General features: G+C 43.0%; 2 protein-coding genes across 4 annotated transcripts in view; both read left to right on the top strand.

Moving 5' to 3' along the window:
- BEND7 (BEN domain containing 7) overlaps positions 1–23,337 on the top strand; it is a 148,262-nt gene that overhangs the window by 5,382 nt on the left and 119,543 nt on the right. For 2 of the 3 annotated variants that reach the window (XM_077264615.1, XM_077264613.1), the window contains exon 2: positions 12,317–12,394. In XM_077264615.1, the coding sequence (XP_077120730.1) occupies positions 12,317–12,394 (78 nt within the window). Of the gene's footprint in view, positions 1–12,316; positions 12,412–23,337 lie in introns of all 3 variants that reach the window. The other variant, XM_077264614.1, reaches the window with a different exon arrangement.
- On the top strand, positions 17,333–19,175 carry LOC143775896 (uncharacterized). Its single transcript, XM_077264612.1, has 2 exons — positions 17,333–17,858; positions 18,330–19,175. Exons 1-2 carry the CDS (start codon positions 17,430–17,432, stop codon positions 18,966–18,968), a joined length of 1,068 nt encoding a protein of 355 aa, XP_077120727.1. The 5' UTR covers positions 17,333–17,429; the 3' UTR covers positions 18,969–19,175.

The raw sequence follows: 23,337 nt of genomic DNA, 5'->3' as shown, positions 1-23,337 counted from the left end.
TCACTGCTGTAGAGGAGATCTGCATGGAGGAATGGGCCAACATACCAACAACAGTGTGTGGCAACCTTGTGAAGACTTACAGAAAACGTTTGACCTCTGTCATTGCCAACAAAGGATATATTACAAAGTATTGAGATGAAATTTTGTTTCTGACCAAATACTTATTTTCCACCATAATATGCAAATAAAATGATAGAAAAACAGACAATGTGATTTTCTGGATTTTTTTTTCTCAGTTTGTCTCCCATAGTTGAGGTCTACCTATGATGTAAATTACAGACGCCTCTCATCTTTTTAAGTGGTGGAACTTGCACTATTGCTGACTGACTAAATACTTTTTTGCCCCACTGTACATACATACATATTCTAGAATACCCGATGCGTTAGAATCGGGCCACCATCTAGTATACCATAAGATGTCCTCTTCCCCATCCCATAGGAGGCCTGGGACAGAACTTCTAGTGTATAAACATATTAGATAAACAGGGATAACGAAAAGCAATTAACATACAAAACACTCGCCAAAGCTACAGAGGTATATAGGGAAGGGTAAAAATGTACAAACCAAATGGGAATAGGACAATGAGGAAAGCATACACCCAATAAACAGAATACAACAATCTCCAGCAGCAACAATGATCTCCAACTCAGCACAACGACTCCAAGGAGCTAGGAAGTAGAAGAGGTCTGGCCAGATTTTCTAGAGAGAAGAAGTGACCAGGTCAGGAACAGCTGTGAGCTGGAGCTGCAAGTTTCTAACCATCATAGAAAGGGTTGTTGACCTCTTCAGCACCAAAGGACAGCTAAATCCATGTAATATGAAACACAAACACACAGGCTAAATAGAAGATATGGGATTCACAATACCTAGTGATCTTCTAACCTCAGATCTCTGAGGAGGACGTGACCCACTCGGCAGGGCCAGCGTGAGCACCTGGTGCTCCAGGGCAAGTACCTGGGCCTTGAGCAGGCGGGGGCCCAATCGCCATCGGGGACACTGGCTCACTATGGGGGCCTGGTGCCAGCGCTCATGAGTGCCCCCCCCCCCCACTTGCTCAAGGCCCCGGTAATTGCAATACTTACTTCTCCCTTTTGCTCTGCTGCGGTGTCTTTCGCGTCTCCTGACTGTGACGTTTCAGGTCAGAGGGCACGATAACATTACTGTAGAGCACTCTCTGCTCTGCACAGTCACGGTGCAGAGCCAGATGACGGCAAAGCTGAGGAGTTTGAAGCAGAGCAGCAGCCAGCGAGGGGAGGTGTTTTTTTTAAATGTTTGGAGCAATATACGGGCCCATCATATACTGGAGCATTATATGGGGCCCATTATGCATGGCGCATTGTATGGGACCCATCATATGCTATATGGAGTATTATAAGGGACCCATTATATATGGAGCAATATATAGTGTTCATCATATACTGGAGCATTATATGGGGCCCATTCTGCATGGAGCATTATATGGGCCCATCATATACTGTATGGAGCATTATATGAGGCCCATTGTATATGGAGCAATATATAGGGCCTATTATATATCGAGCACTACATTGGGCCCATTATATATGGAGCATTATATGGGGGCCATCATATAGCGTATGGAGCATTATATGGGATCCATTCTTCATGGAGCATTATATGGGCCCATCATATACTGTAATGAGCATTATATGGGGCACATTATATATGGAGCAATATATATATGGGGCCCATTATATATGGAGCAATATATGGGGCCCATGATATACTGTATGGAACATTACATGGGGCCCATTCTGCATGAAGCATTATATGGGGCCCATCATATACTGTATGGAGCATTATATGGGGCCCACCATATTCTGTATGGATCAATATAGGAGGCTCATTATGTATAGAGCATTATATGGGGCCCATTATATATGGAGCAATATATCGGGCCTATCATATACTGTATGGCGCAGTATTATGGGGCCTGTCTTATACTGTATGGAGCATTATATGGGGCCCATCATATACTGTATGGAGCATTATATGTGTCCTGTCATATACTGTATGGAGTATTATATGGGGCCCATTATGCATGTGGCAATATATGGGGCTCATTATACTATATGGAACATTATATAGGGCTCATACTGTATGGAGCATTACATGGGGTCCATTATACTGTATGGAGCAATATATGGGGCTCATTATTCTATATGGAGCAATATATGGGGCCCTTTATTCTGTATGGAGAAATATACGGGGCTCATTATGCTGTAGGAGCAATATATGGTGTTCATTTTACTGTGTGGAGTATTATATGGGGTTCATTATTCTGTATGGAGCAATATATCCACCTCTCATGTCTCCCCTTTTCCTCATAGTTTGTAAGCTTGCGAGCAGGGCCCTCATTCCTCCTGGTATCTATTTTGAACTGTGATTTCTGTTATGCTGTATTGTCTATTTTCTGTACAAGTCCCCTCTATAAGTTGTAAGCGCTGCGGAATATGTTGGCGCTATATAAATAAAAATTATTATTATTATTATAATATATGGGGCTCACTATACTGTATGGAGCAATATATGGTGTTCATTTTACTGTACGGAGCAATATATTGGGTCCATTATACCGTATGGAGCATTATATGGGGCTCATTATACTGTATGGAGCAATATAGTGTTCCTTTTACTGTGTGGAGCAATATATGGGGCTCATTATGCTGTATGCAGCAATATATGGGGCTAATTGTGTATGGAGCATTATATGGGGTCCATTATTCTGTATGGAGCAATATATGGGGCTCATTATACTGTATGGAGCAATATATGGTGTTCATTCTACTGTACAGAGCAATATATTGGGTCCATTATACTGTATGGAGCAATATATGGGGCTCATTATACTGTATGGAGCAATATATGGTGTTCCTTTTACTGTGTGGAGCAATATATGGGGCTCATTGTACTGTATGCAGCAATATATGGGGCTCATTATTGTGTATGGAGCATTATATGCGGTCCATTATTCTGTACGGAGCAATATATTGGGTCCATTATACTGAATGGAGAAATATGTGGGGCTCATACTGTATGGAGCAATATATGGGGCTTATTATTCTGTATGGAGCAATAAATGGGGCTCATTCTGTATGGAGCTATATATGGAGTCCATTATACTGGATGGAGAATTATGTGGGGCTCATTATACTGCATGGAGAAATATATGGTGCTCATTGTACTGTATGGAGCAATATATGGGGTCCATTATTCTGTTTGAAGCAATATATGGGGCTCTTTATTCTGTATGGAGCACTATGTGATTCCCATAATACTGTATGGAGCAATATATGGAGCTCATTATTCTGTATGGAGCACTATGTGGTGACCATAATACTGTATGGAGCAGTATATGGACGGCATTATTCTGCATCTGTCCACTAAGTGGTGCCCATAATACCATATGGAGCTCATTCTGTATGGAGCACTATGTGGTGTCCATAATACTGTATGTAGCAGTATTTTGGGCTCATTCTGCATGGAGCACTATGTGGTGCCCATAATACTGTAGTGAGCAATATATAGAGCTCATTATTCTGTATGGAGCATTATATGTGGTCCATTATTCTGTATGGAACACAATGTGGTGCTCATAACACTGTATGGAGGACTGTACTGTCCGGTTCCTGAGCTTTTGTAGAATTTACAATAGATATCACTCATGTAATGTAAGAAGTAAGTGAAATATTTGGCATTGTGCTATACCTATATTTCTTTGCTGTATCTCTGGGTCATGAATCATGTTATGTGTTAAAGAGGCCCACTGAGACTCTTTCGCCCGGTGCCCACAAAAACCTAGAGCCTGCCACTCGGGACAGCAGAATTGCAATGAAAGGTTACATCTCAATTATGAAGCTAGAGAAAGATAACTGTAGTGTTTACCTATATTCAGAAATTAGTAAAACTAAGTACACCATCTTTGAATTCTATGGTTTTATGTATCAGAACATAGAAAAAAACATTTAAGCTAAATACAACTTTAGATGACCAACAGGACGCAACAAATTATATTGCACCATGTTTTAACAGAGACTAGGCAAAATGCAGAAGCAGTGTGTGAGAATGAAGTACACCCAATGAATCAACGTTTGTTTGTAGAACCACCTTTAGCAAAAATAACAACGTAAGCGTTTTCTGCACAAAATTATCAGTCTCTTACATTGTTTAGGAAGAATTTTTCTTTACAATGTTTCTTAATTTCTTTGAGGTTTATGTGCATTCACATATGCACCACTCTATGAAAGTCTCGCCACAGCATTTAAATTATATTGAGGTCTGGTATTTGACTGTATCATCACAACTCCTTGGCTCTTTTGTTTTTCAGCCATTCTGATGTAGATTGGTGTGCTTGGGATCCTAGTCCAACTGCATGAACTAGTTTCAGCCAAGCTTTAGCTTTTGGATAGACATCACACTTGACTATAGAATTCTTTGTTCTTTGGAATCATATTTAGAATTGAGAGTCCTCAGTGGTTGATACCTTTTAATGGCTAACTGAAAAGATGGTAACAAAGCTTTAGAGACTACTCAGGCCTCTTCATCAGGCATAGAATAATACAACATCTGAGGAATCACATATTTATACACAACACAGCACAGAACTGTCATTATGTGCGAGTGATAAACAGTTGTGTCCATAAATATTGGAACAGTTCGCAGATAAGGAGTGAATGTTTTATTGTCCTCTGATGGAAGACTTCATCGTCTACTCGGTGACCAATGTGGTTGCAGGACAAGCCAAATCATAATTCCACCACAATGGTTGTCAGTTGGTATGTGGTGTCTGTGCTGGTATGCTGTATTGTCTTTTGGCTTGTTCTGGTACAACTTTAGTGTGTTGCCATGTTGTTTTTGGAAATAAGAGGCTTTCTCCTGCCAACCCTTTCAAACATGCCATGCTTGTTCAGTCTTTTTGTTATTGTATTGTTTTGAAGTTGAACATTTAAAATGCTAAGGCCTTTAGAGTCTCAGCTGTAGCTCATGTGTTCTCACAATTTTTCTGAGCAATTCACAGTCTGATTTGGGGGTTACTTTGCTTTCAGCTTGACAGTCGGCACAGAGAACAGCTGACTCCCAGACCAGGGGCGGCAGAATGCAGCCGCCGGGGGAGACACTGCAGACCACCACATTAGGCGGCCCGGCTGCCCCCCCACCAGATACGCCACTGTCTCCTTGTCACGGCAGCGGAGCTTCCTGCTACACATGCTCACAGGCATCTGTCCATTCTAGGGCAGGTTTATGTTAGTGTAACAAGGTTATGGCCATTTTAATTCTACAATGATTACTTCTCTAGACAAAACAATTGTGATTTGCTGATTTAAATGTATTTAGGAATTTATTTGGTGTACAAAAGGACAGCACTATTATTGCTGAATTGGATGCATGGTGGTAGCTACGCCCTGACCAGCCACATCTCCACCTATCTTGGCGGATCTGCATTAAACTAGCATGAAAACAGCAAAAGTAGCAACATTTTTGCACAACTCTGGGTTGCACAAAAATCGGCTGGTTTTAAAGTGTTTTACGCCACGTTTCTGGTGAAAATATTTACATGAATTGCCCATTTAATTCCTACACATGCAGTAAGGTTGTACTTAATTTATTACACTCTAAGGCCGGCATCACACTAGCGTGTTTTACGGACGTATGAGAGGCGCAGATAATACGGATTGCATACAGTACAATGATTCTCTATGGGCCAGCTCCTATCTGCCATATTTTACGGATCCGTATTATACGGTCTTGTACGGCCGTAGAAAATCGCAGCATGCTGCGTTTGTCAGCGTATTGCGCAAAAAATCCACCAATGGAAGTCTATGGGGGCAAGAAAATTACGGATTACACACGGACCATGCGTGTGACTTGCGAGAAATACCCAGCGGTCTTCTCTAGAAAAGCCGGTAATTCAGTGCGGTGTACAGTAAAATCACACTGACAGAATAGAATAGAATAGGTAGAATAAATGTGTACACATAGAATATATTTATATTTCATATAGCGCTAGATAGCAGAAAAGCCGGTAATTCAATTGCCGGCTTTTGCTATCTCCTTCACAAACCCGACATGATATGAGACATGGTTTACATACTGTAAACCTTTTCATATCCCTTATTTTTTTTAAGCAGCTTTCCAATTTTTAAAGATGTTCGAATAAAATTTCTGTTAATTTTACTCCTGGAGCTGGATTTTTTTCTTCTCTTTTGCTCACAAACTGCAGCGTTGGACAGAGACGCTTTCCGTGCTCGGACTATACTTGGACTATGGAAAATTCTGTTATGCGGGTGAGCTGAAATATAATGTTTTTTCTTTCCAAACCATCTCATATCCCTTGTTTTATTACATATTCCACTTTACTAATGTAACAGGTGTCTCTGTGTAAAATTTTGGGTCTCTAGCTATTAAATTAAAGGGTTAAATCCCGGGAAAAATTGGTGTGGGCTCCCGCGCAATTTTCTCCGCCAGAGTGGGAAAGCCAGTGACTGAGGGCAGATATTAATAGCCTAGAGAGGGACCATGGTTATAGGAGCCCCCTGGCTAAAAACATCTGCCCCCAGATAAATTTAAAAAAAAAAAAGTTTGGGGACTCCTCTATTCTTGATAACTAACCTTGCAGCCCCCAGCTGTCAGTTTTGAGTGGCTGGTTATCAAAAATACAGGGGGACCCACGCCAGATTTTTTATTTATATATAGTGCAGGCGGTGGCTGATGAATACTCCCATCAGTTTGCACCGTCTCTCACTGTTATTAGCGGCAGCAGGTGTAGACTGATGGGAGTAATAGTCCCAGCGCAACTCACCACGTGACTTCTGTCACCCTCCATGTGTGCGGACACACTCAGGATTCCTCTTCGGATCCAGTATAATTGTTCTGATGAAGGTCCGGATGTGGACCGAAAACGTTCAACTTTTGTGTCTATGGATGCACATTGAATAAATAACTTTCCACGCTAAAGTTCTTTTTGAGTGCCAAGTTTTTCTATTGTTTGGATTGTTTTGGGCTGGATGCCCTTCCTGAGCACCTAACTCCCATGATTGTACGAGTGCCTTGTTGTACCGCTACAAAAGGGAGTAACAGTCCCATCATTCGCCACCTGATCTCGTTATTATCAGTTGAATATAACTCCTCATTCTCTACTGCTCGCGTTGATCGCCGGCAGAGCAAGGGAGAATGATGTGAGCGGTCTTCAGCACCTGGCGCCGGGGAACAGTGCTAACTGCTTCCTTGGCACTGCTACGTGTGGTACTGATGCAGCACACGGTTCCCACACGTGTGCCGCAAGTATTGCACACACGGACACTGATATCTCCAATACCATTTTTTCTGGTACCGTAAATATCAGGAAGTGCCTAAGACAGTATTTCTGGCACCTCTTTTGTTTTTTCATTGCCTAGCCACTAAAAATCAAAATATCCCTGTTTATTGCAGTCCTAAAATAACCAGAAATCAATTGCTCATCTTATACTTCAATTTGGCCTAAGAGACTTGCTTATTTAGTGGTTGTCCATTAGGCTATGAGTACAAAGAACAGGCAGCATTGACTCATACAGCAGGGAAGAGCAGATGTAAAGGAGTCTAGAGTTTACAACTCTCCTTTAACACCTGTGGTTTGTTAGTGTAGTACAATTCAAAATGGGCGACTTGACTGTACACAAATAATTGATATCCATATGGAAACCAAAATTTAGCGAGAACATTTCTTTTAAGCTGGTAATAAAACACATCTGGAACAGGCATTACCAAACCATTTAATAAGACACAAGATTCAAATATAGAAAGCCCCAAGTGGATCACATAAAAACCACAGGAAACCACCAAGCCTGTGGAGTTAAATTTGTGGAGTTGCAATTGTTAGCAATGTACAGACTCCAGTTTTAACTCTGTCACCACCAAGCCTGTTTTCACCTTCCTCACCAGACCAATTTTTGAGTTCTGACTAGAGATGAGCAAATTTGCTCGGGTTCCCTCTTATTTGGTAAGCTGCAGAGGGAACCTGGCTTCCTGGATCACGCTGGCCAATCAGCTGATCAGCGCCGCAGCTGCATGTGTCGTGACTGTGTCACAGTCATGACACATACATGGAGAGCCCAACAAACAGGCTCAGCTGATCGGCCAGTGCGATCCAGGAAGCCGGGTTCCCTCTGCAGCTTATTTGGTAAGCGCTATGGCTTGCCGAATAAGAGGGAACCCGAGCAAATTCGCTCTTCTCTAGTTCTCACCGGTGTCACTTTATCAGGTAACAACTTTGGAAAACATATTCTAGTAAAGAAATGTGCAAGGAAAAAATGAAAATTTCAAAAGTGTAAGAGCTTTTCTCAATGGACCATACAATTTGTTGAGCAGTTTCTCCTGAGTGTGCCCCATATGTGGTGGAAAAGGGCTGTTTTGGCGCATGGTATGGCTTGGACGGGAAGGAGCACCATTTGACTTTTGGAACACAAACTTATATTGAATAGATAGCGGATTGTCATGTTGCGTTTGCAAAACCTTTGATGTGCCTAAACAAAAGAAACTCAAAACAAGTGACCCCATTTTGGAAACTACAGTACACTCCTAAAGTAACTTTTCTAGAAGTGTGGTAGGCACCTTGATCTCCCAGGTTCTTCACAGAATGTTATAACGTTGAGCTGTGAAAATGCAAAAATACATTTTTCCAACAAAAATGTTGTTTTAGCCTCACATTTTTCCTTTTCGCAAGGGTAATAGGAGAAAATTGTCTATACAATTTATTGTGCAATTGTCTTCTGAGTACGCCAATATCCCATGTGTGGGGAATGCTACTGTTTGGGTGCACAGCAGGGCTCGGCAGGGAAGGAGTGCCAATTGAATTCAGGAGTGCAATTCTGGCTGGACTAGATTGCAGATGCCTTGTCACATGTGAAGAGCCTCTGACATGCTAAAATAGCAGAAACCCCCACAAGTGACCCCATTTTGGAAACTACACTAGCTGTTAAGAAGGGGTTGTCCAGTAATTGTAGTTATTAATTTTAACGTGAGTTTCCAAAAGTTTTAGAAATGGGAATTATATGATATTTATGTTCTATCAGTGTAAGATGTTAGTATTTTACTAAAGTAAATTTAGTAACTGCTAAATATTGGCTGTTTATAAAGGAGTTGTAATGTGGAGAAATAGAGAAGTCTGAGTAGAGGAGTTTGGCTCACTGACACCCCAGACCTGCAAATCACAGTTATTCTACAACATAATAAAAGGGACTGCAAAAAAGTAGGTTTTACCGCGTTTCTGTGCTGCAGTTTTTAGCTGCATTTTTTATGTCTTGTCTGTGCTAAAGTTTAATGCCCCCCAGAAAATATATGATGCAACTTCCTTAAGGTTTTTCTACCAAAAATGCAGCAAAACCTGAAACCTGCTTTTCTGGTGTGTTTTTTCAGCATTTTTGCACTTACCCATCGTTTCCTATGGGTGAAAAAATGGTGCAAAAACTCTGAAAAAAATGCTAAAATAAGTGACATGCTGCAGTTGCAGATTACTGAAATCTTTTAGGCTTTGCTGGTACTGTGAAACGCAACTGTTAGGGTATGTTTCCACGTTCAGGAAACGCTGCGTGTTTGATGCTGCGTAGAGCCGCAGCGCCAAACACGCAGCGTCCAGATGTTACAGCATAGTGGAGGGGATTTCATGAAAATGAATCCGGCGGCCCTGCGATTCCGGACATGCGGCGCGTCTTTTTAGATTGCAGCATGTCCGTTTACCTTGCGGCGACACTGCAAGGTAAAACACAGGGCCCTATGTGTGGGGTGCGATGATGCCGGATGTGTTAATGAACACATCCGGAATCATCGCGTCTACATAAGGGGGCGGAGTTTTGGGCGGAGCTGGTTTTCCGCTCCGTCCAAAGCGCCGGCCATCCTGAACGTGGACACGTACCCTAAATTTGTATGAAAAAATGCAGCAAAAAGGCGCAACAAAAACACAACGTGTGAACATAGCCAAAAACGAATAGCCTGACATAGCAGTCCTGTAGAGATGCTAACATTCACTATTTTATAAGTTTTAACTTCAGCAAGAAAGTAAAGGTGTAATCTGATGTGTGCTGTCTAGGCAAATGCTAAAGTGCTCTTCACTGTCTGCAGTAAGTGCTGCACAGCCCATCCTCTATGCCAGTGGTCCCCAACGCTTCTGACCTTGAGAGCCACATTCAGCTCTGAGAGGGGGTCACGAGCCACATCCAGCTACTGTCCCCTTCACAGTAGTGGCAACCAAAGCCCCAATTACGGATATAATGATAACGAAAGCTTTTCCACAGAAATCACCCAGAAGCAGTATACCAAGATCCAAGAGTTCCCACAATACCCCCTTCAGTATTCTCCCAACTTCAAGCATCTCTTCTGATAGGTAGTATCATCCTGTCTCCAACTTACCATCATTAAATTATCTCTAAATATATGTGCATCCAAATCAGCTCTTCTGTGCAGGGCTGCTTACAATATTCACCATTTTGAGATGTGCTCTTCATACCTGTTTGCCAGACGTGGAGCTAATGTACCAAGCTGGCAGACAGCCGCGAGCCACAATTCATGGGACTGCGAGCCACATGTGGCTCCTGAGCTACAGGTTGGGGACCCCTGCTCTATGCTCTTGGAATGTGGTAGAACACTAACTTCTGCACCAGAGACAGTGCAGATAGCACTTGTGGGAACAGTGTAAAAACCCTCCAGAGAGTTAGGTTTAAACACCTCTCTAGGTCTCCTATGTAGAGCTGTAATCAGTTGTAGGGCTCATTCTCACATGCGAGAAACTCGGATGAGTCTCGCACGTCAATACCCGGCACTCGGATCGGAGCGTGCGGCCGCGTAGCAATACATGCAGTCGCACGCTCCGCTCCTGAGTGCCGGGTATTGACGTGCGAGACTCATCCGAGTTTCTCGCGTGTGAGTATGAGCCCTTAGATGGACAGTACTACTGATAGACTCCATCTAAATAGTGCCACCTAATTGTACGCCAGGCAACTGATTTGTTTACCGCAACTTTAGCTTGCAGTAAGAAACTTTTGGTTCTCTGGAACGTGTGTAACTTTTGGGCCATCATATTAAATGCATTTTTGAACCATAAATGTAGTATTATCCAAGAAAATCTTTTTATCATGTGGAAGCTATGAATGTAAACTCTATAACTATAATGGTATGTTTCCACGGTCTGTATTTGCTGTGGTTTGGACGCTGTGTACATCCGCAGCATCCAATCCGCAGCTGCCAGATGTTACAGCATAGTGGATGGGATTTTATTAAATCCCATCTCCACTATGCGTGCACGGCTGCCTCTGGCTTCCCTGCATATACGCACATGCGGCGCGTCTTTCTAGACGCTCCGTCTCCGCAAGATAAATATCACTGTCCAATGTATAGGATGTGGTGATTCCGCATGGTTCAATGAACACATGCGGAATCACCGCACGTACAAAAGCCATCAGCGCTTTGGACGGAGCTGCTGCCCAGTCAGCAGCAAATACTGACGGTGGCAACATACCCTGAGGCTGCGGTTACACTAGCGATGATATAATACAATAGAACGGAGTAATAAGATCCCAAAACTCATGTTAAAAAATAGTATAAATTTTATTTAGACCAATAATAACAACTTAAGTTACAATACAAGACAGGCACATAGCCAAAAATAGGGTGTAGAGGAAACTAATGGTATGCATGAGGAATAGGAGAAAAAAATAAACAAATTACACCCTGGGTTGCTGGAGAAATATGTGCTGATCACATTATGGGTATATACAACAATCCCACAGTCCCAAGTGACTCAATACAAAGTCTATTGCACTATCAGGACTATTGCACTATAAAGTCCGGTGTCCCAATATCGTATGTAAAAGCACAATTGCTTAGAAAAGGTATATTGCACTATAAGGTCCGGTGTCCCAGTATCGTATGTAAAAGCACAATTGCTTAGAAAAGGTATATTGCACTATAAGGTCCGGTGTCCCAGTATCGTATGTAAAAGCACAATTGCTAACAAAGGTAAACCAGCTTACCCATATTGGTGGATGATTCCCTCCGGTTCCACAGGCGGCCCCCTGACGCACGTTTCGCGGTCTGCTTTTTCAAAAGGGGTATATACCCCTTTTGAAAAAGCAGACCGCGAAACGTGCGTCAGGGGCAACATGACCAATGTAGCCATCCTGTAATGATAAGTTAGGTAAGCATGGTAAGGAAAATATTCATCATTTTAAGTGCATCTGTTGTTAAGATATAGCTGTTCTTTTTCTCATATTGCTTTTGTTTGCATTAAGTGTAATATCGTTTTCCCACAAAGTTGCCTCTGTTTTTCAGATTACCATTCTGAAGTATATAAGTCCCAAGACTACAGTGACATCAATGGAGAATCCATCGAGTTCCATCATTTTTCTGGTAAAATATTGAAAAAGGTGTTAACTCTGTACCACAACATTTTATATACTATAGTATATGTTTATCTCACCTTGACTCCAGTGGCATTATAGACAACACTTTAAGTAATTTTTTCACGTTGAACTGAATACAGGATGTAATAGTGGCTGCAGAGCAGAATAAAATATTTTGTTGTTTTTTTTTTTTTTAATTCTGCCTCTCCCTTGTGGAGATATTAGCAATCAAAGTATTTGGAACCTAATGAGTTAGGGTATGTGCCCATGGTCCGGAATAGCAGCGTTTTGTATGCAGCTCACTTATGCTGCGTCCAAAACGCTTCGTTTTAGGTTACAAGCACAGTGGGTGGGATTTATAGAAATACGGTTCCCACTGTGCTTCTATTTGACGCAGCGTAAACTCACCCGTGGTGCGGGATTACGAGCCGCAGCATGTCAGTTATCTGCAGCGGAGGTACTAGACATGATTCAATGAACACATGCGGATTTACCTGTGTGATTAGAAGGCAGGAAAATAACGAAAATATGCTGCGTCCAAAACACGGATAGATATTGTTTGTGGGAGCATAGGCTTAATGTTCAAGTCGTCATTATCAGAGAGTTTTCACTGGGGTATGTTCTTCTTCTCCACTAAGGAGAGGCATAGCTCAAAATTTAAAAATTACATTGTGCGGCATCTTGTATCACTCTTAAAGAGAACCAATGCAAGAAATTAGGTCCATCTATTTCCTTCTTGTGTCGGAGATGTGACTTGCTGACAGGATCTATATTCCATCTATTCTGGGACTGTGTCTTGCCTGCAGGTGGCTCACGTGGTTCGTGGACCCACTGTGCTACAGGACCGGGCTTACCTAGTAAAGGGCGTAGCTAGGTGGCTACCTGGTGTTCATTGGAGCTCCTGATGGTGGAGTCAGGATTGAGCTGCAAGTAGCCGTCAGGTACCACTCCTAGGCAGTCCCCGATACTGCAGCTGCTGAACCCAAGGATCTGGTTAGCTGACACGGACATGGACAACTGTACAAACTTTGTTTGAACAAGTCTTTTATTTAGACTTATTATTAGATCCTGAACACTTTTTACTTAATATTTTCCCGTAAAATAAATCTAAAAGAACTGTTAGACTTCTCCTAGACATATTGACGGCCGCAAGATGTTTGAGAGCTTCTCATTGTAAATAAACTTCCCCCTGTCTATATATGACTTATACACCAGGATCAAAGATTTCAGAAATTTTAAAATCGCACTGCTCTGACTAATGAAATATTCAAGAGATTCAATGTAATTTGGTCCCCATGGGACACCTTTTGGGTACTTTTGAATATTTATGAACATTATTCACTAGGTCATATACCTCCTTCCACCCCTCCTTACAACCCCCAGACCCTAAAACCTTTACTCATCCCCTTTCCCTTCTGTCTGTTTGTGTATGTCTCGATGTATCCCCTTTGATTCTTAGTTTGTTACACACAGCTCTGACAAAAATTAAGAGACCACTGCAAAATATTCAGTTTGTCTGATTTTTCTCTTTATCGGTATATTTTTGAGTTAAATGAAAATTGTTCTTTTATTCTATATACTACTGACAACATGTCTCCGAATTTCCACACAATAAATTTTGTATTTTTTTCCGAAAAGGAGAAATGGTAAAAATTAAAAAAAATAACCAGTGCTTTCAGACCTGAAATAATGCAAAGAAAACAACTTCATAATCATTTAGAAACAGCAATACTAATATTTTAACTCAGGAAGAGTTCAGAAATCAATATTTTGTGGAATAATCATGATTTTAAATCACAGCTTTCATGTGTCTTGGCATGCTTTCCACCAGTCTTTCCCACTGCTTCTGGTGCAAAAATGTATGCAGTTCTTTGTTTGATGGCTTGTGACTATCCATCATCCTCTTGCTTACATTCCAGAGGTTTTCAATGGGGTTCAGGTCTGGAGATTGGGCTGCCCATGACAGGGTTTTGATGTGGTGGTCTCTTAAAGGGAACCTGTCACCCCCAAAATCGAAGGTGAGCTAAGCCCACCGGCATCAGGGGCTTATCTACAGCATTCTGTAATGCTGTAGATAAGCCCCCGATGTATCCTGAAAGATAAGAAAAAGAGGTTAGATGATACTCACCCAGGGGCGGTCCCTGTTCTGTTCTGGTCATATGGGCGTCACGGTCTGGTCCAGGACCTCCCATCTTCTTACGATGACGTCCTCTTCTTGTCTTCACGCAGCGGCTCCGGCACAGGCAAACTTTGTCTGCCCTGTTGAGGGCAGAGGAAAGTACTGCAGTGCGCAGGCCCTGGGCCTCTCTGACCTTTCCTGGCGCCTGTGCACTGCAGTACTTTGCTCTGCCCTCAAAAGGGCAGACAAAGTACGCCTGCGCCCGAGCCGCAGCGTGAAGACAAGAAGAGGACATCATCGTAAGAAGATGGGAGGCCCCGGACCGGACCGCGATGCCCATGGACCGGACTTCCCGCCCAGGTGAGTATAATCTAACCTCTTTTTCTCATCTTTCAGGATACATCGGAGGCTTATGTACAGCATTCCAGAATGCTATAGATAAGCCCCTGATACCGGTGGGCTTAGCTCACCTTCGATTTTGGGAGTGACAGGTTCCCTTTAATTTTTTCCAGAGCTGTATATATATAAGAAATTTGTATATCACTATAATATGTTACATCGATATTACAAAGCTGATTTACTCTGTTTTCATTATAATCTGCTAGTCTTTATTACTTTTTACCCTTCGCCACGACAGCACCCCACATGAGAGAGAGGGATCCGCCCATAGGAACAGGAAACCTACAGAATAAAAGGAGGCGGTCCCCTCTCCTCCTCAGTTTAGGTTTCCTGTTTCTATGGGGAACCCGAAGTACCTACAGTCAAGGATTCCTGGGGCCATGCACCCGCCTGCGTCAGTCTCCGTGGGAACGGCAGGGGCTGCGGTACCAGAGGCAGCGTCGGGGGAGCCACTGTTTGCAGCCTCCCCCCTCGTCTGATCGTCGCCATGGTCCGGGTTCGGTGCCGCTGGTCCGCCCGGCTCCATGAGGACGCGCGCGCTCAGCGGCCGGCTTCTTATCTAGCAGCCGCCGCATGGTAAGGAGGAGCGGCGCGTCTAACCCGGAAGTCGCTGGAGCACTTCCGGGTTGGGTCCGGGGAGGCAGGAGATTCGGCGCCAGATTTAAAAGTGCGGCACTAGCGTCGGCCGGTGTGTGTAAGTATGGCTTCACCGGCCGATGTAGCGCACTTGCCTGCAACAGAGCGGTCTCCCAGTAAGGAGACAAGCGCCAGGAGCAGCACTAAAAGTGGAGATCGATCCCAGGTTAAGCGATCTGCCACCAAACAGAAGGATGTTTCTTCAGAGAATCCGCCTCCAGAACCGGTACCTGTCAGCTTCACTGGGTGAGTTTTTAAAAGAGTCTCTTCCCATATGCTGATATATGTTCCTCCTGTATCCCCTTCCTCTAGACTAAGAAAAGGACACATAAATCCAAACATAAAGAATGTGCCTTATGCTTACAACCCCTCCCGGACTCATACACAAAGAGATTATGTGCAGAGTGCATCATATTGACCTTACGGGAAGAAAACGTAATGACTCCGTCTGACGTTAGAGCCATAATACGTGAAGAGATGCAGGGTTTGGCGCATACGAGTAGCACCAGTACCCGTCAGCCTAGCAGGTCCCGATCTCCAGTAAGCTCGGAGTCAGAGGTAGTACAAAAATCCTCTGATGAAGAGGAGTCCCAGCCAAGTTCATCGGAATATGAAGGAGGCCTTTGTCTACCAAATAGTAGTGTAGACAGTTTAATTAAAGCCGTCAGGAGCACGATGGGGTGCCCAGATGAGAAGGGAAAGAAGTCAGCGCAGGACATCATGTTTGCGGGGTTAGGACAAAGAAAACGAAGGTCCTTCCCCGCCATACCCACAATTAAGGAGCTGGTTAAAAAAGAGTGGGAGAAACAACACACGAGAGGATTCTTACCATCCTCTGCTAAAAGACGCTACCCCTTCAGTGATGAAGAACTTAGTTCCTGGCAAAAGATACCAAAGGTTGATGCGGCAGTGGCTTCAACTTCTAAACAGTCGGTCTTGCCTGTGGAGGACTCAGGGACTTTAACTGATCCGTTAGACCGAAAGGCAGAAGCCTTACTTAAGAGGTCATGGGAGGCTAATACGGGGGCATTCAGACCAGCCATCTCTAGCACCTGCACTGCAAGGTCACTGCTAGTATGGACAGAGCAGCTGGAGGAACAAATTAGAGGTGGAGCTTCGAGAAATAAAATTCTGTCGAAAATCCCTCTAATGAAAGATGCAGTAGCGTTTCTAGCAGATGCGTCGGTTGATTCGCTACGCCTAACAGCCAGGTCAGCCGGCCTAGTAAACACAGCCCGGCGAGCACTCTGGTTGAAAAATTGGAAAGGGGACGCACAGGCCAAAGCAAAACTTTGTGCGATTCCCTGCCAGGGTGAGTTCCTATTTGGGAAAACTCTGGACGAGCTCTTAAATAAGGCAGGAGAGCGGAAGAAAGGCTTCCCTAACCAGTACCTTCCCTGTTACAGGAGAGCTTTCAGGAGACGCCCCTTTACCAGAAACAAACCTACTGAACAAAGGGAGCGCTGGGAGACAAAGGATCCAAAACAAAGAGGTGCTCTGTTTTCGGGATCCTATAACCAAAAACGTAACAAGTACCGTTAATTATGAAGTAGGCGGTAGATTGAAATATTTCTTTTCTAAATGGAAGCTGATAACATCTAGTCTTTGGATTCTGGACATTGTTGAAAACGGATTAAAATTAGAATTTGATAGAATCCCTTGGGATTCTTTTATTGTAACATCTCCGAGAGGTCAGCAACAACAAGAAGCTCTAGAATCAGAGATCCTGTCGCTTCTATCTAAAAAAGTATTGATAAAGGTTCCACAAGATCAAGAAGGGAAGGGGTTCTATTCCCCTTTATTTTTGATCAATAAGCCAGATGGTTCATTTCGAACCATCATAAACCTCAAAAAACTAAATTCCTTTTTGCGTAACCACACTTTCAAAATGGAATCCATTAGTTCTACCATCAAGCTTTTGTTCCCTAGGTGTGTCATGGCCGGGATAGACCTAAAAGATGCTTACTATCACCTTCCCATACACGCCGAACACCAGCAGTATCTAAGAGTAGCGGTCATCCTGGAGGGACAGGTTCGTCACTTTCAATATGTAGCAATGCCATTTGGGCTTTCTATGGCCCCCCGCATCTTTACAAAAGTGATGTTAGAAGTGATGGCTCATCTACGCCAACGGGACACTTTAATAATACCATACCTGGATGACTTTTTAGTGATAGGCAATTCTGTGGCTCAATGTAAATTGCGGTTGTCTAACACAATCTCATCCCTGCAGGACTTGGGTTGGATTATCAACTTCGAAAAGTCCAGATTGAAGCCAGACACTACTCAAATGTTTCTAGGGATCCAGCTGGACTCCGTAAGTCAAAAGAGCTTCCTCCCACATTCAAAGAGAATGACTATACAGTCAAAAGTGTCAGAAGCAATAAGAAACCCCTACATGACACTGAGAAAGGCTATGTCCTTATTAGGGTCATTGTCCTCATGTATCCCGGCTGTACCATGGGCTCAATTCCATACCCGCCAATTACAGTACGAAGTACTGTCAGCCCAGGGACGGAAAGGACACCTAGAGAGTAAACTAACTCTCTCTAGAGATGTCGTAGAATCTCTATCCTGGTGGCTAGATATGGGACACCTTTCAGGAGGCGTACCTTGGATAGTAGATCCATCCAAAATAATTACTACCGACGCCAGCCCTACGGGATGGGGTGCACATATGGAAAATGATGTAGTCCAGGATACCTGGAATCAGGCAGAATCATCATGTTCTTCAAATTGGAAAGAATTAACAGCAGTAGGGAAAGCCTTAAATTATTTTCTTCCACAGATTCAAGGAGCAGATGTAAGAGTTTTCTCAGACAACTCCACCACAGTGGCCTATGTAAACCGTCAGGGCGGTACACGGTCAGGAAGTCTGATGACCATCGCAGGGGAGATCTTCCAGTTCGCAGAGATTCATCTGGCATCTCTAACAGCCCTACACATCAGAAGAGTAGAGAATACCAAAGCGGACTACCTCAGTCGAAACAGGCTGCGCCAGGGAGAATGGTCCTTAAACAGAACCGTGTTCCGACTAATAACAAAAGCATGGGGAATGCCTCAGATAGATCTATTTGCCACAAGAGGCAACAGACAGGTAGAAAGATTCGCTTCCCTGAACTCCTTGGATCATCCAGACATACTGGACTCCCTACACCATCCTTGGAACTTCAAACTGGCTTACGCCTTTCCTCCAATGTCTCTAGTTCCGCTAGTGATCAGGAAGATCAGGAGGGAACGGGCAAGGGTGATCCTCATCGCACCCTTCTGGCCAAAGAGGCCGTGGTTTTCCTGCCTCCAGAGCATGTGTCTATGCGAGCCATGGATTCTTCCATTGGACAGGGAACTACTGTTCCAGGGGCCGTTTTTCCACCCGCAAGTGAAAGGGCTTCACTTGACGGCGTGGAACTTGAGCGGCAGTTACTAAGCTCAAGGGGTTTTTCAGAACAACTAGTGAAAACCCTGCTACTAAGTAGGAAAAGATCTACCACCCTGATATATAGCAGGGTATGGAAAAAATTCTTAAACTTTCATACAATACCGTTCACTAAACACGTTCCGATAACACCTATTCTAGAGTTCCTACAAAAAGGTAGAGAATTAGGACTATCAGTAAACACCTTAAGAGTCCAGATATCAGCGTTAAGAGCCCTATATGGATATAATATAGCCGCTGATAGATGGGTCTCCAGATTCATTAAATCTTGTGAACGAAGTAACCCGGTACATATTCCCCGTCTACCTCCGTGGGATTTAAATCTAGTGCTAGAGGCCTTAACCAGCTCCCCATTTGAGCCTCTAGATTCTATACCTCTAAATGTCCTCACATATAAAGTAGCCCTTTTGGTAGCCCTGACCTCAGCCAGACGTGTTAGCGACATCCAGGCCCTATCAGTAGACCCACCATTCTTACTGATATTCCATGATCGAATAGTCCTAAAACCAGACCCCTCTTACCTCCCTAAGGTAGCATCCACCTACCACAGGTCACAGGAAATATTTCTCCCTTCCTTTTTTGATTCTCCTGTAACCCCTGAACAACATAAGTTCCACACCTTAGATGTCAGAAGAGCCATCCTGACTTATATAGAAAGGTGTCAAACATGGAGGGAGAGTAGGGCTCTGTTTATCTCCTTTCAGGGCCACAAGAAAGGACATGGGGTCACGAGAGCTACCATATCTCGATGGATCAGAGATGCTATCTGCTTGGCCTATACATCAAAAGGCGAGATTCCTCCAGTGGGTATTAAAGCACACTCAACACGAGCCATGGCTTCCTCCTGGGCGGAACAAGCGGATGTCCCGATCCATCTAATATGTAAGGCCGCAACTTGGTCTACACCTTCTACCTTTTACAACCATTATAGACTTGATCTATCTTCATCTTCTGATTTGACCTTTGGTAGAGCTGTGCTTAGTACAGTAATCCCACCCGAGTAATGACTCTCTGAAAGTCTCTCATGTGGGGTGCTGTCGTGGCGAAGGGTAAAAAGCCGGATTACTCACCGGTAATGCTCTTTTAATGAGTCCACGACAGCACCGATTTATAACCCTCCCTGATTATGCACAGCTCTTTCTTTAGATTCACAAATAATGGTTGTATAGAGTTTTTAAGATATTTTGCTGAATAAGAATTAATACTAAAGCTTTTGCGGTTCCCTTTTTATACTCTGTAAACTAAACTGAGGAGGAGAGGGGACCGCCTCCTTTTATTCTGTAGGTTTCCTGTTCCTATGGGCGGATCCCTCTCTCTCATGTGGGGTGCTGTCGTGGACTCATTAAAAGAGCATTACCGGTGAGTAATCCGGCTTTTTTCAAGCCTAGATCTTGTTGAATATAAAAATATTTAAATAAAAATTACAATAATTTTAAAAAAATTACATTGTGTATCCAGTTCAACAGAGAAGAGGTCCTCTTTAAAGGGACTCTGTCACCTGAATTTGGCAGGCCCTCTGTTCGGTCCAATGGGCGGTGTTTCCTCAGCTTTTATTCACCCCTTCCTTTACCACTTGGCGCAATATTTTCTGGAATTTCCGTCGGTTTCCTCTGTAGTTCACGCGTGCGCAAAGCAATCTTGCCTTGCGCACGCGCAGTATGCTTTGCCCAACTGCGGGCAAAGCCGAAAAGCATTAGTGCGCATGCGCCGGCGCACTATGTCCCGGAACACAGCTAAATACTTTCGAGTCCCTTTAATACATGTTATTAATATTGCTTTCTTTTTTCAGAAAAACATGCATTTTTATTACTTTTTTATATATATTTTTAAACTAATTCCAAACAAATGTCAAAAAGCAAGGCAAAGTGTGTAGATCTATAATTATCTCAAAGGAGTATTCTGATTGTAAAGTGTTATTCCTAACAGGCAGGTTATCACCACAGGAAACATGGTAGGTGATAATTTACTGATTGCTGTGAGTTTGACTGCTGGGACCCCCACTGATCCTAAGAACAGGGTACTGAAATATCCCTTTAAATGAAGTAGTGGCCGGGCATGCAAGCCTTTGCCCCATTCATTTTCTGTGTTATTTACGGAGGAAGTACCATAGACCGTGAATCCACAGGATAAATCTATTATGTGAGTGTTAATAATGATAATAATAATAACAATAATCATTTTTATTTCTATAGCGCCAATAGAAATAGAGGAGACACAAAAGTTATATGTTAAAAATTGCTAGTGTTGTCTGGCCCAGCCATCAATACAATAAATAGGATATTTACATAACTTTGCATGAACCGGTCACCAGTCAGTATCTATAATAACAAAACCAGGAAACATATTGGAAAAATGGGAGTTTTAACACTATATAGTGCAAAGAAACCCAAAGCCAAAGCAAAAAAGCCAACCAACTCCATATCTATATCAAAAGAGGAGGACACAGGAGTATGTAGGTTAAAAAGTAGTAATATTTTATTTAAGAGGAGGACACAGGAGTATGTAGGTTAAAAAGTAGTAATATTTTATTTAACATACAAAATATCATTAAATTGTGCATATAATTACGTATAAAAGATTAAAGTGCATCTGGATAGTTAAAAGAGAATGGACATCCCCCGGGGTGTACAGCCTACTGTGTCAGTGCAAGTAATGGCAGTGAACTGCTATGATTAATAACCATGACCACCAGAATTGTCAGGTATGTAGGCAGCGCTTACCAGTAAACAGGGCAGTAAAACACCGGGTTGGATCCAGGAGAAGAGACCCCCGACGCGCGTTTTGCTTCTTGTAATTAGCTTTCTTAAGGGGAAGTAGGTAACAGTGTCACAAGGACCTTAAAATATGATTGGACGACATGCATGTGACCAATCACATGCTCGATTTCAGCCAATGAGAGCGGCACTCCCGACGCATGCGCATGCAGAACCCCAGGTCCTACGTCGGGAGATGGTGTCGTGCATCACCGCTCATGAGCGGGGAGGGGAAAGCCCCAGTCATGTGCGGGAGGCAAGAGAGACGCCGCCCCGACACAGAGCGAGGAGACCACACACGCCGCATGCGCACGGCCGCTCAGGCTAAACAGGGTGTCACTAAAGTAAAAACTCCACCAATGTAGCACAATCAGATACATAATCGGTATACTAGGTGTCAATATTCTAGGAAATACCAGCAAATAATATAAACATTTGTATATCTAGAAAAGGCATAACTTAAATACATAGATTATCAGCCCAAGGAGTTAAGTCCCTTGTGACACTGTTACCTACTTCCCTTTGAGAAAGCTAATTACAAGAAGCGAAATGCGCGTCGGGGGTCTCTTCTCCTGGATCCAACCCAGTGTTTTACTGCCCTGTTTACTGGTAAGCGCTGCCTACATACCTGACAATTCTAGTGGTCATGGTTATTAATTATAGCAGCTCACTGCGATTACTTCCACTGACACAATAGGCTGTACACACCGGGGATGTCCATTCTCTTTTAACTATCCTGATGCACTTTAATCTTTTGTACGTAATTATATGCACAATTTAATGATATTTTGTATGTTAAATAAAATATTATTAATTTTTAACCTACATACTCCTGTGTCCTCCTCTTTTGAACCAGTCAGTACCTGTATAATATGAGAAGGTTACTGGTAAAATACTGGAGGGGAGATATGTGTCACTCAGGTTGTTAGCCACAGTGATATGAATCTGGAAAAATGTTCCAGCATACTAACTGCTGAGAGGGGTTAATCAGCCTTATTTAGGGCTTGATTTTTGTGAATAGTTGAAGAGTGAATGGGAGGCTGTTCACCATATATCCACCCCAGGATGTGGTCCAGAAGCTAAATGTGAAGCCTTTGAACTCAGTGTTTGGTGTGTCTGGAGATGAGAGCTCCAGAGCTGTGTTCCTGTTAAAGTGAACTGAATCTTGTTTTTGTTCCTCTGAGTGGGCGGATCCCCGCAGCCACACACACTGTACTGTATGCTGTTTTCTTTTCCCATTATGCCAGAAGGGTCGTGTTTGTTTACCTAATTTTGGACTGGTTTATCCAGTACCGTTTTAATAAACCAGTTGAAAACTTAAACGGAAAGTGTTCTTGTGACAACCTCTTTAAGCAGCCAAATGAGTCAATTTCCCACAATAAGTACAGATAAAAAGTGCTATTAAGTGCATGTAGGAAGTGTTAATAGATGCTATTAGGGTCCTGATTTTTAGGTAAATGTTGGAAGGGCAAAACAGGAATAGCTACATAAGTGAGGTGATAGGCCAGTCTAAAGAAATACGTTTGTACGCCACTCATAAAACTGTTGGTATTGGGAATTAATCAAATTTTCCTGGGTAGTGTTTTTTGGATTAAACACATTTAATA

The sequence above is a fragment of the Ranitomeya variabilis genome, chromosome 5, assembly GCF_051348905.1.
Source record: "Ranitomeya variabilis isolate aRanVar5 chromosome 5, aRanVar5.hap1, whole genome shotgun sequence".
NCBI classification, from domain to species: domain Eukaryota; kingdom Metazoa; phylum Chordata; class Amphibia; order Anura; family Dendrobatidae; genus Ranitomeya; species Ranitomeya variabilis.
The sequence above is the reverse complement of the archived record's forward strand: the minus strand, read 5'-3'. Positions and strand labels throughout refer to the sequence as shown.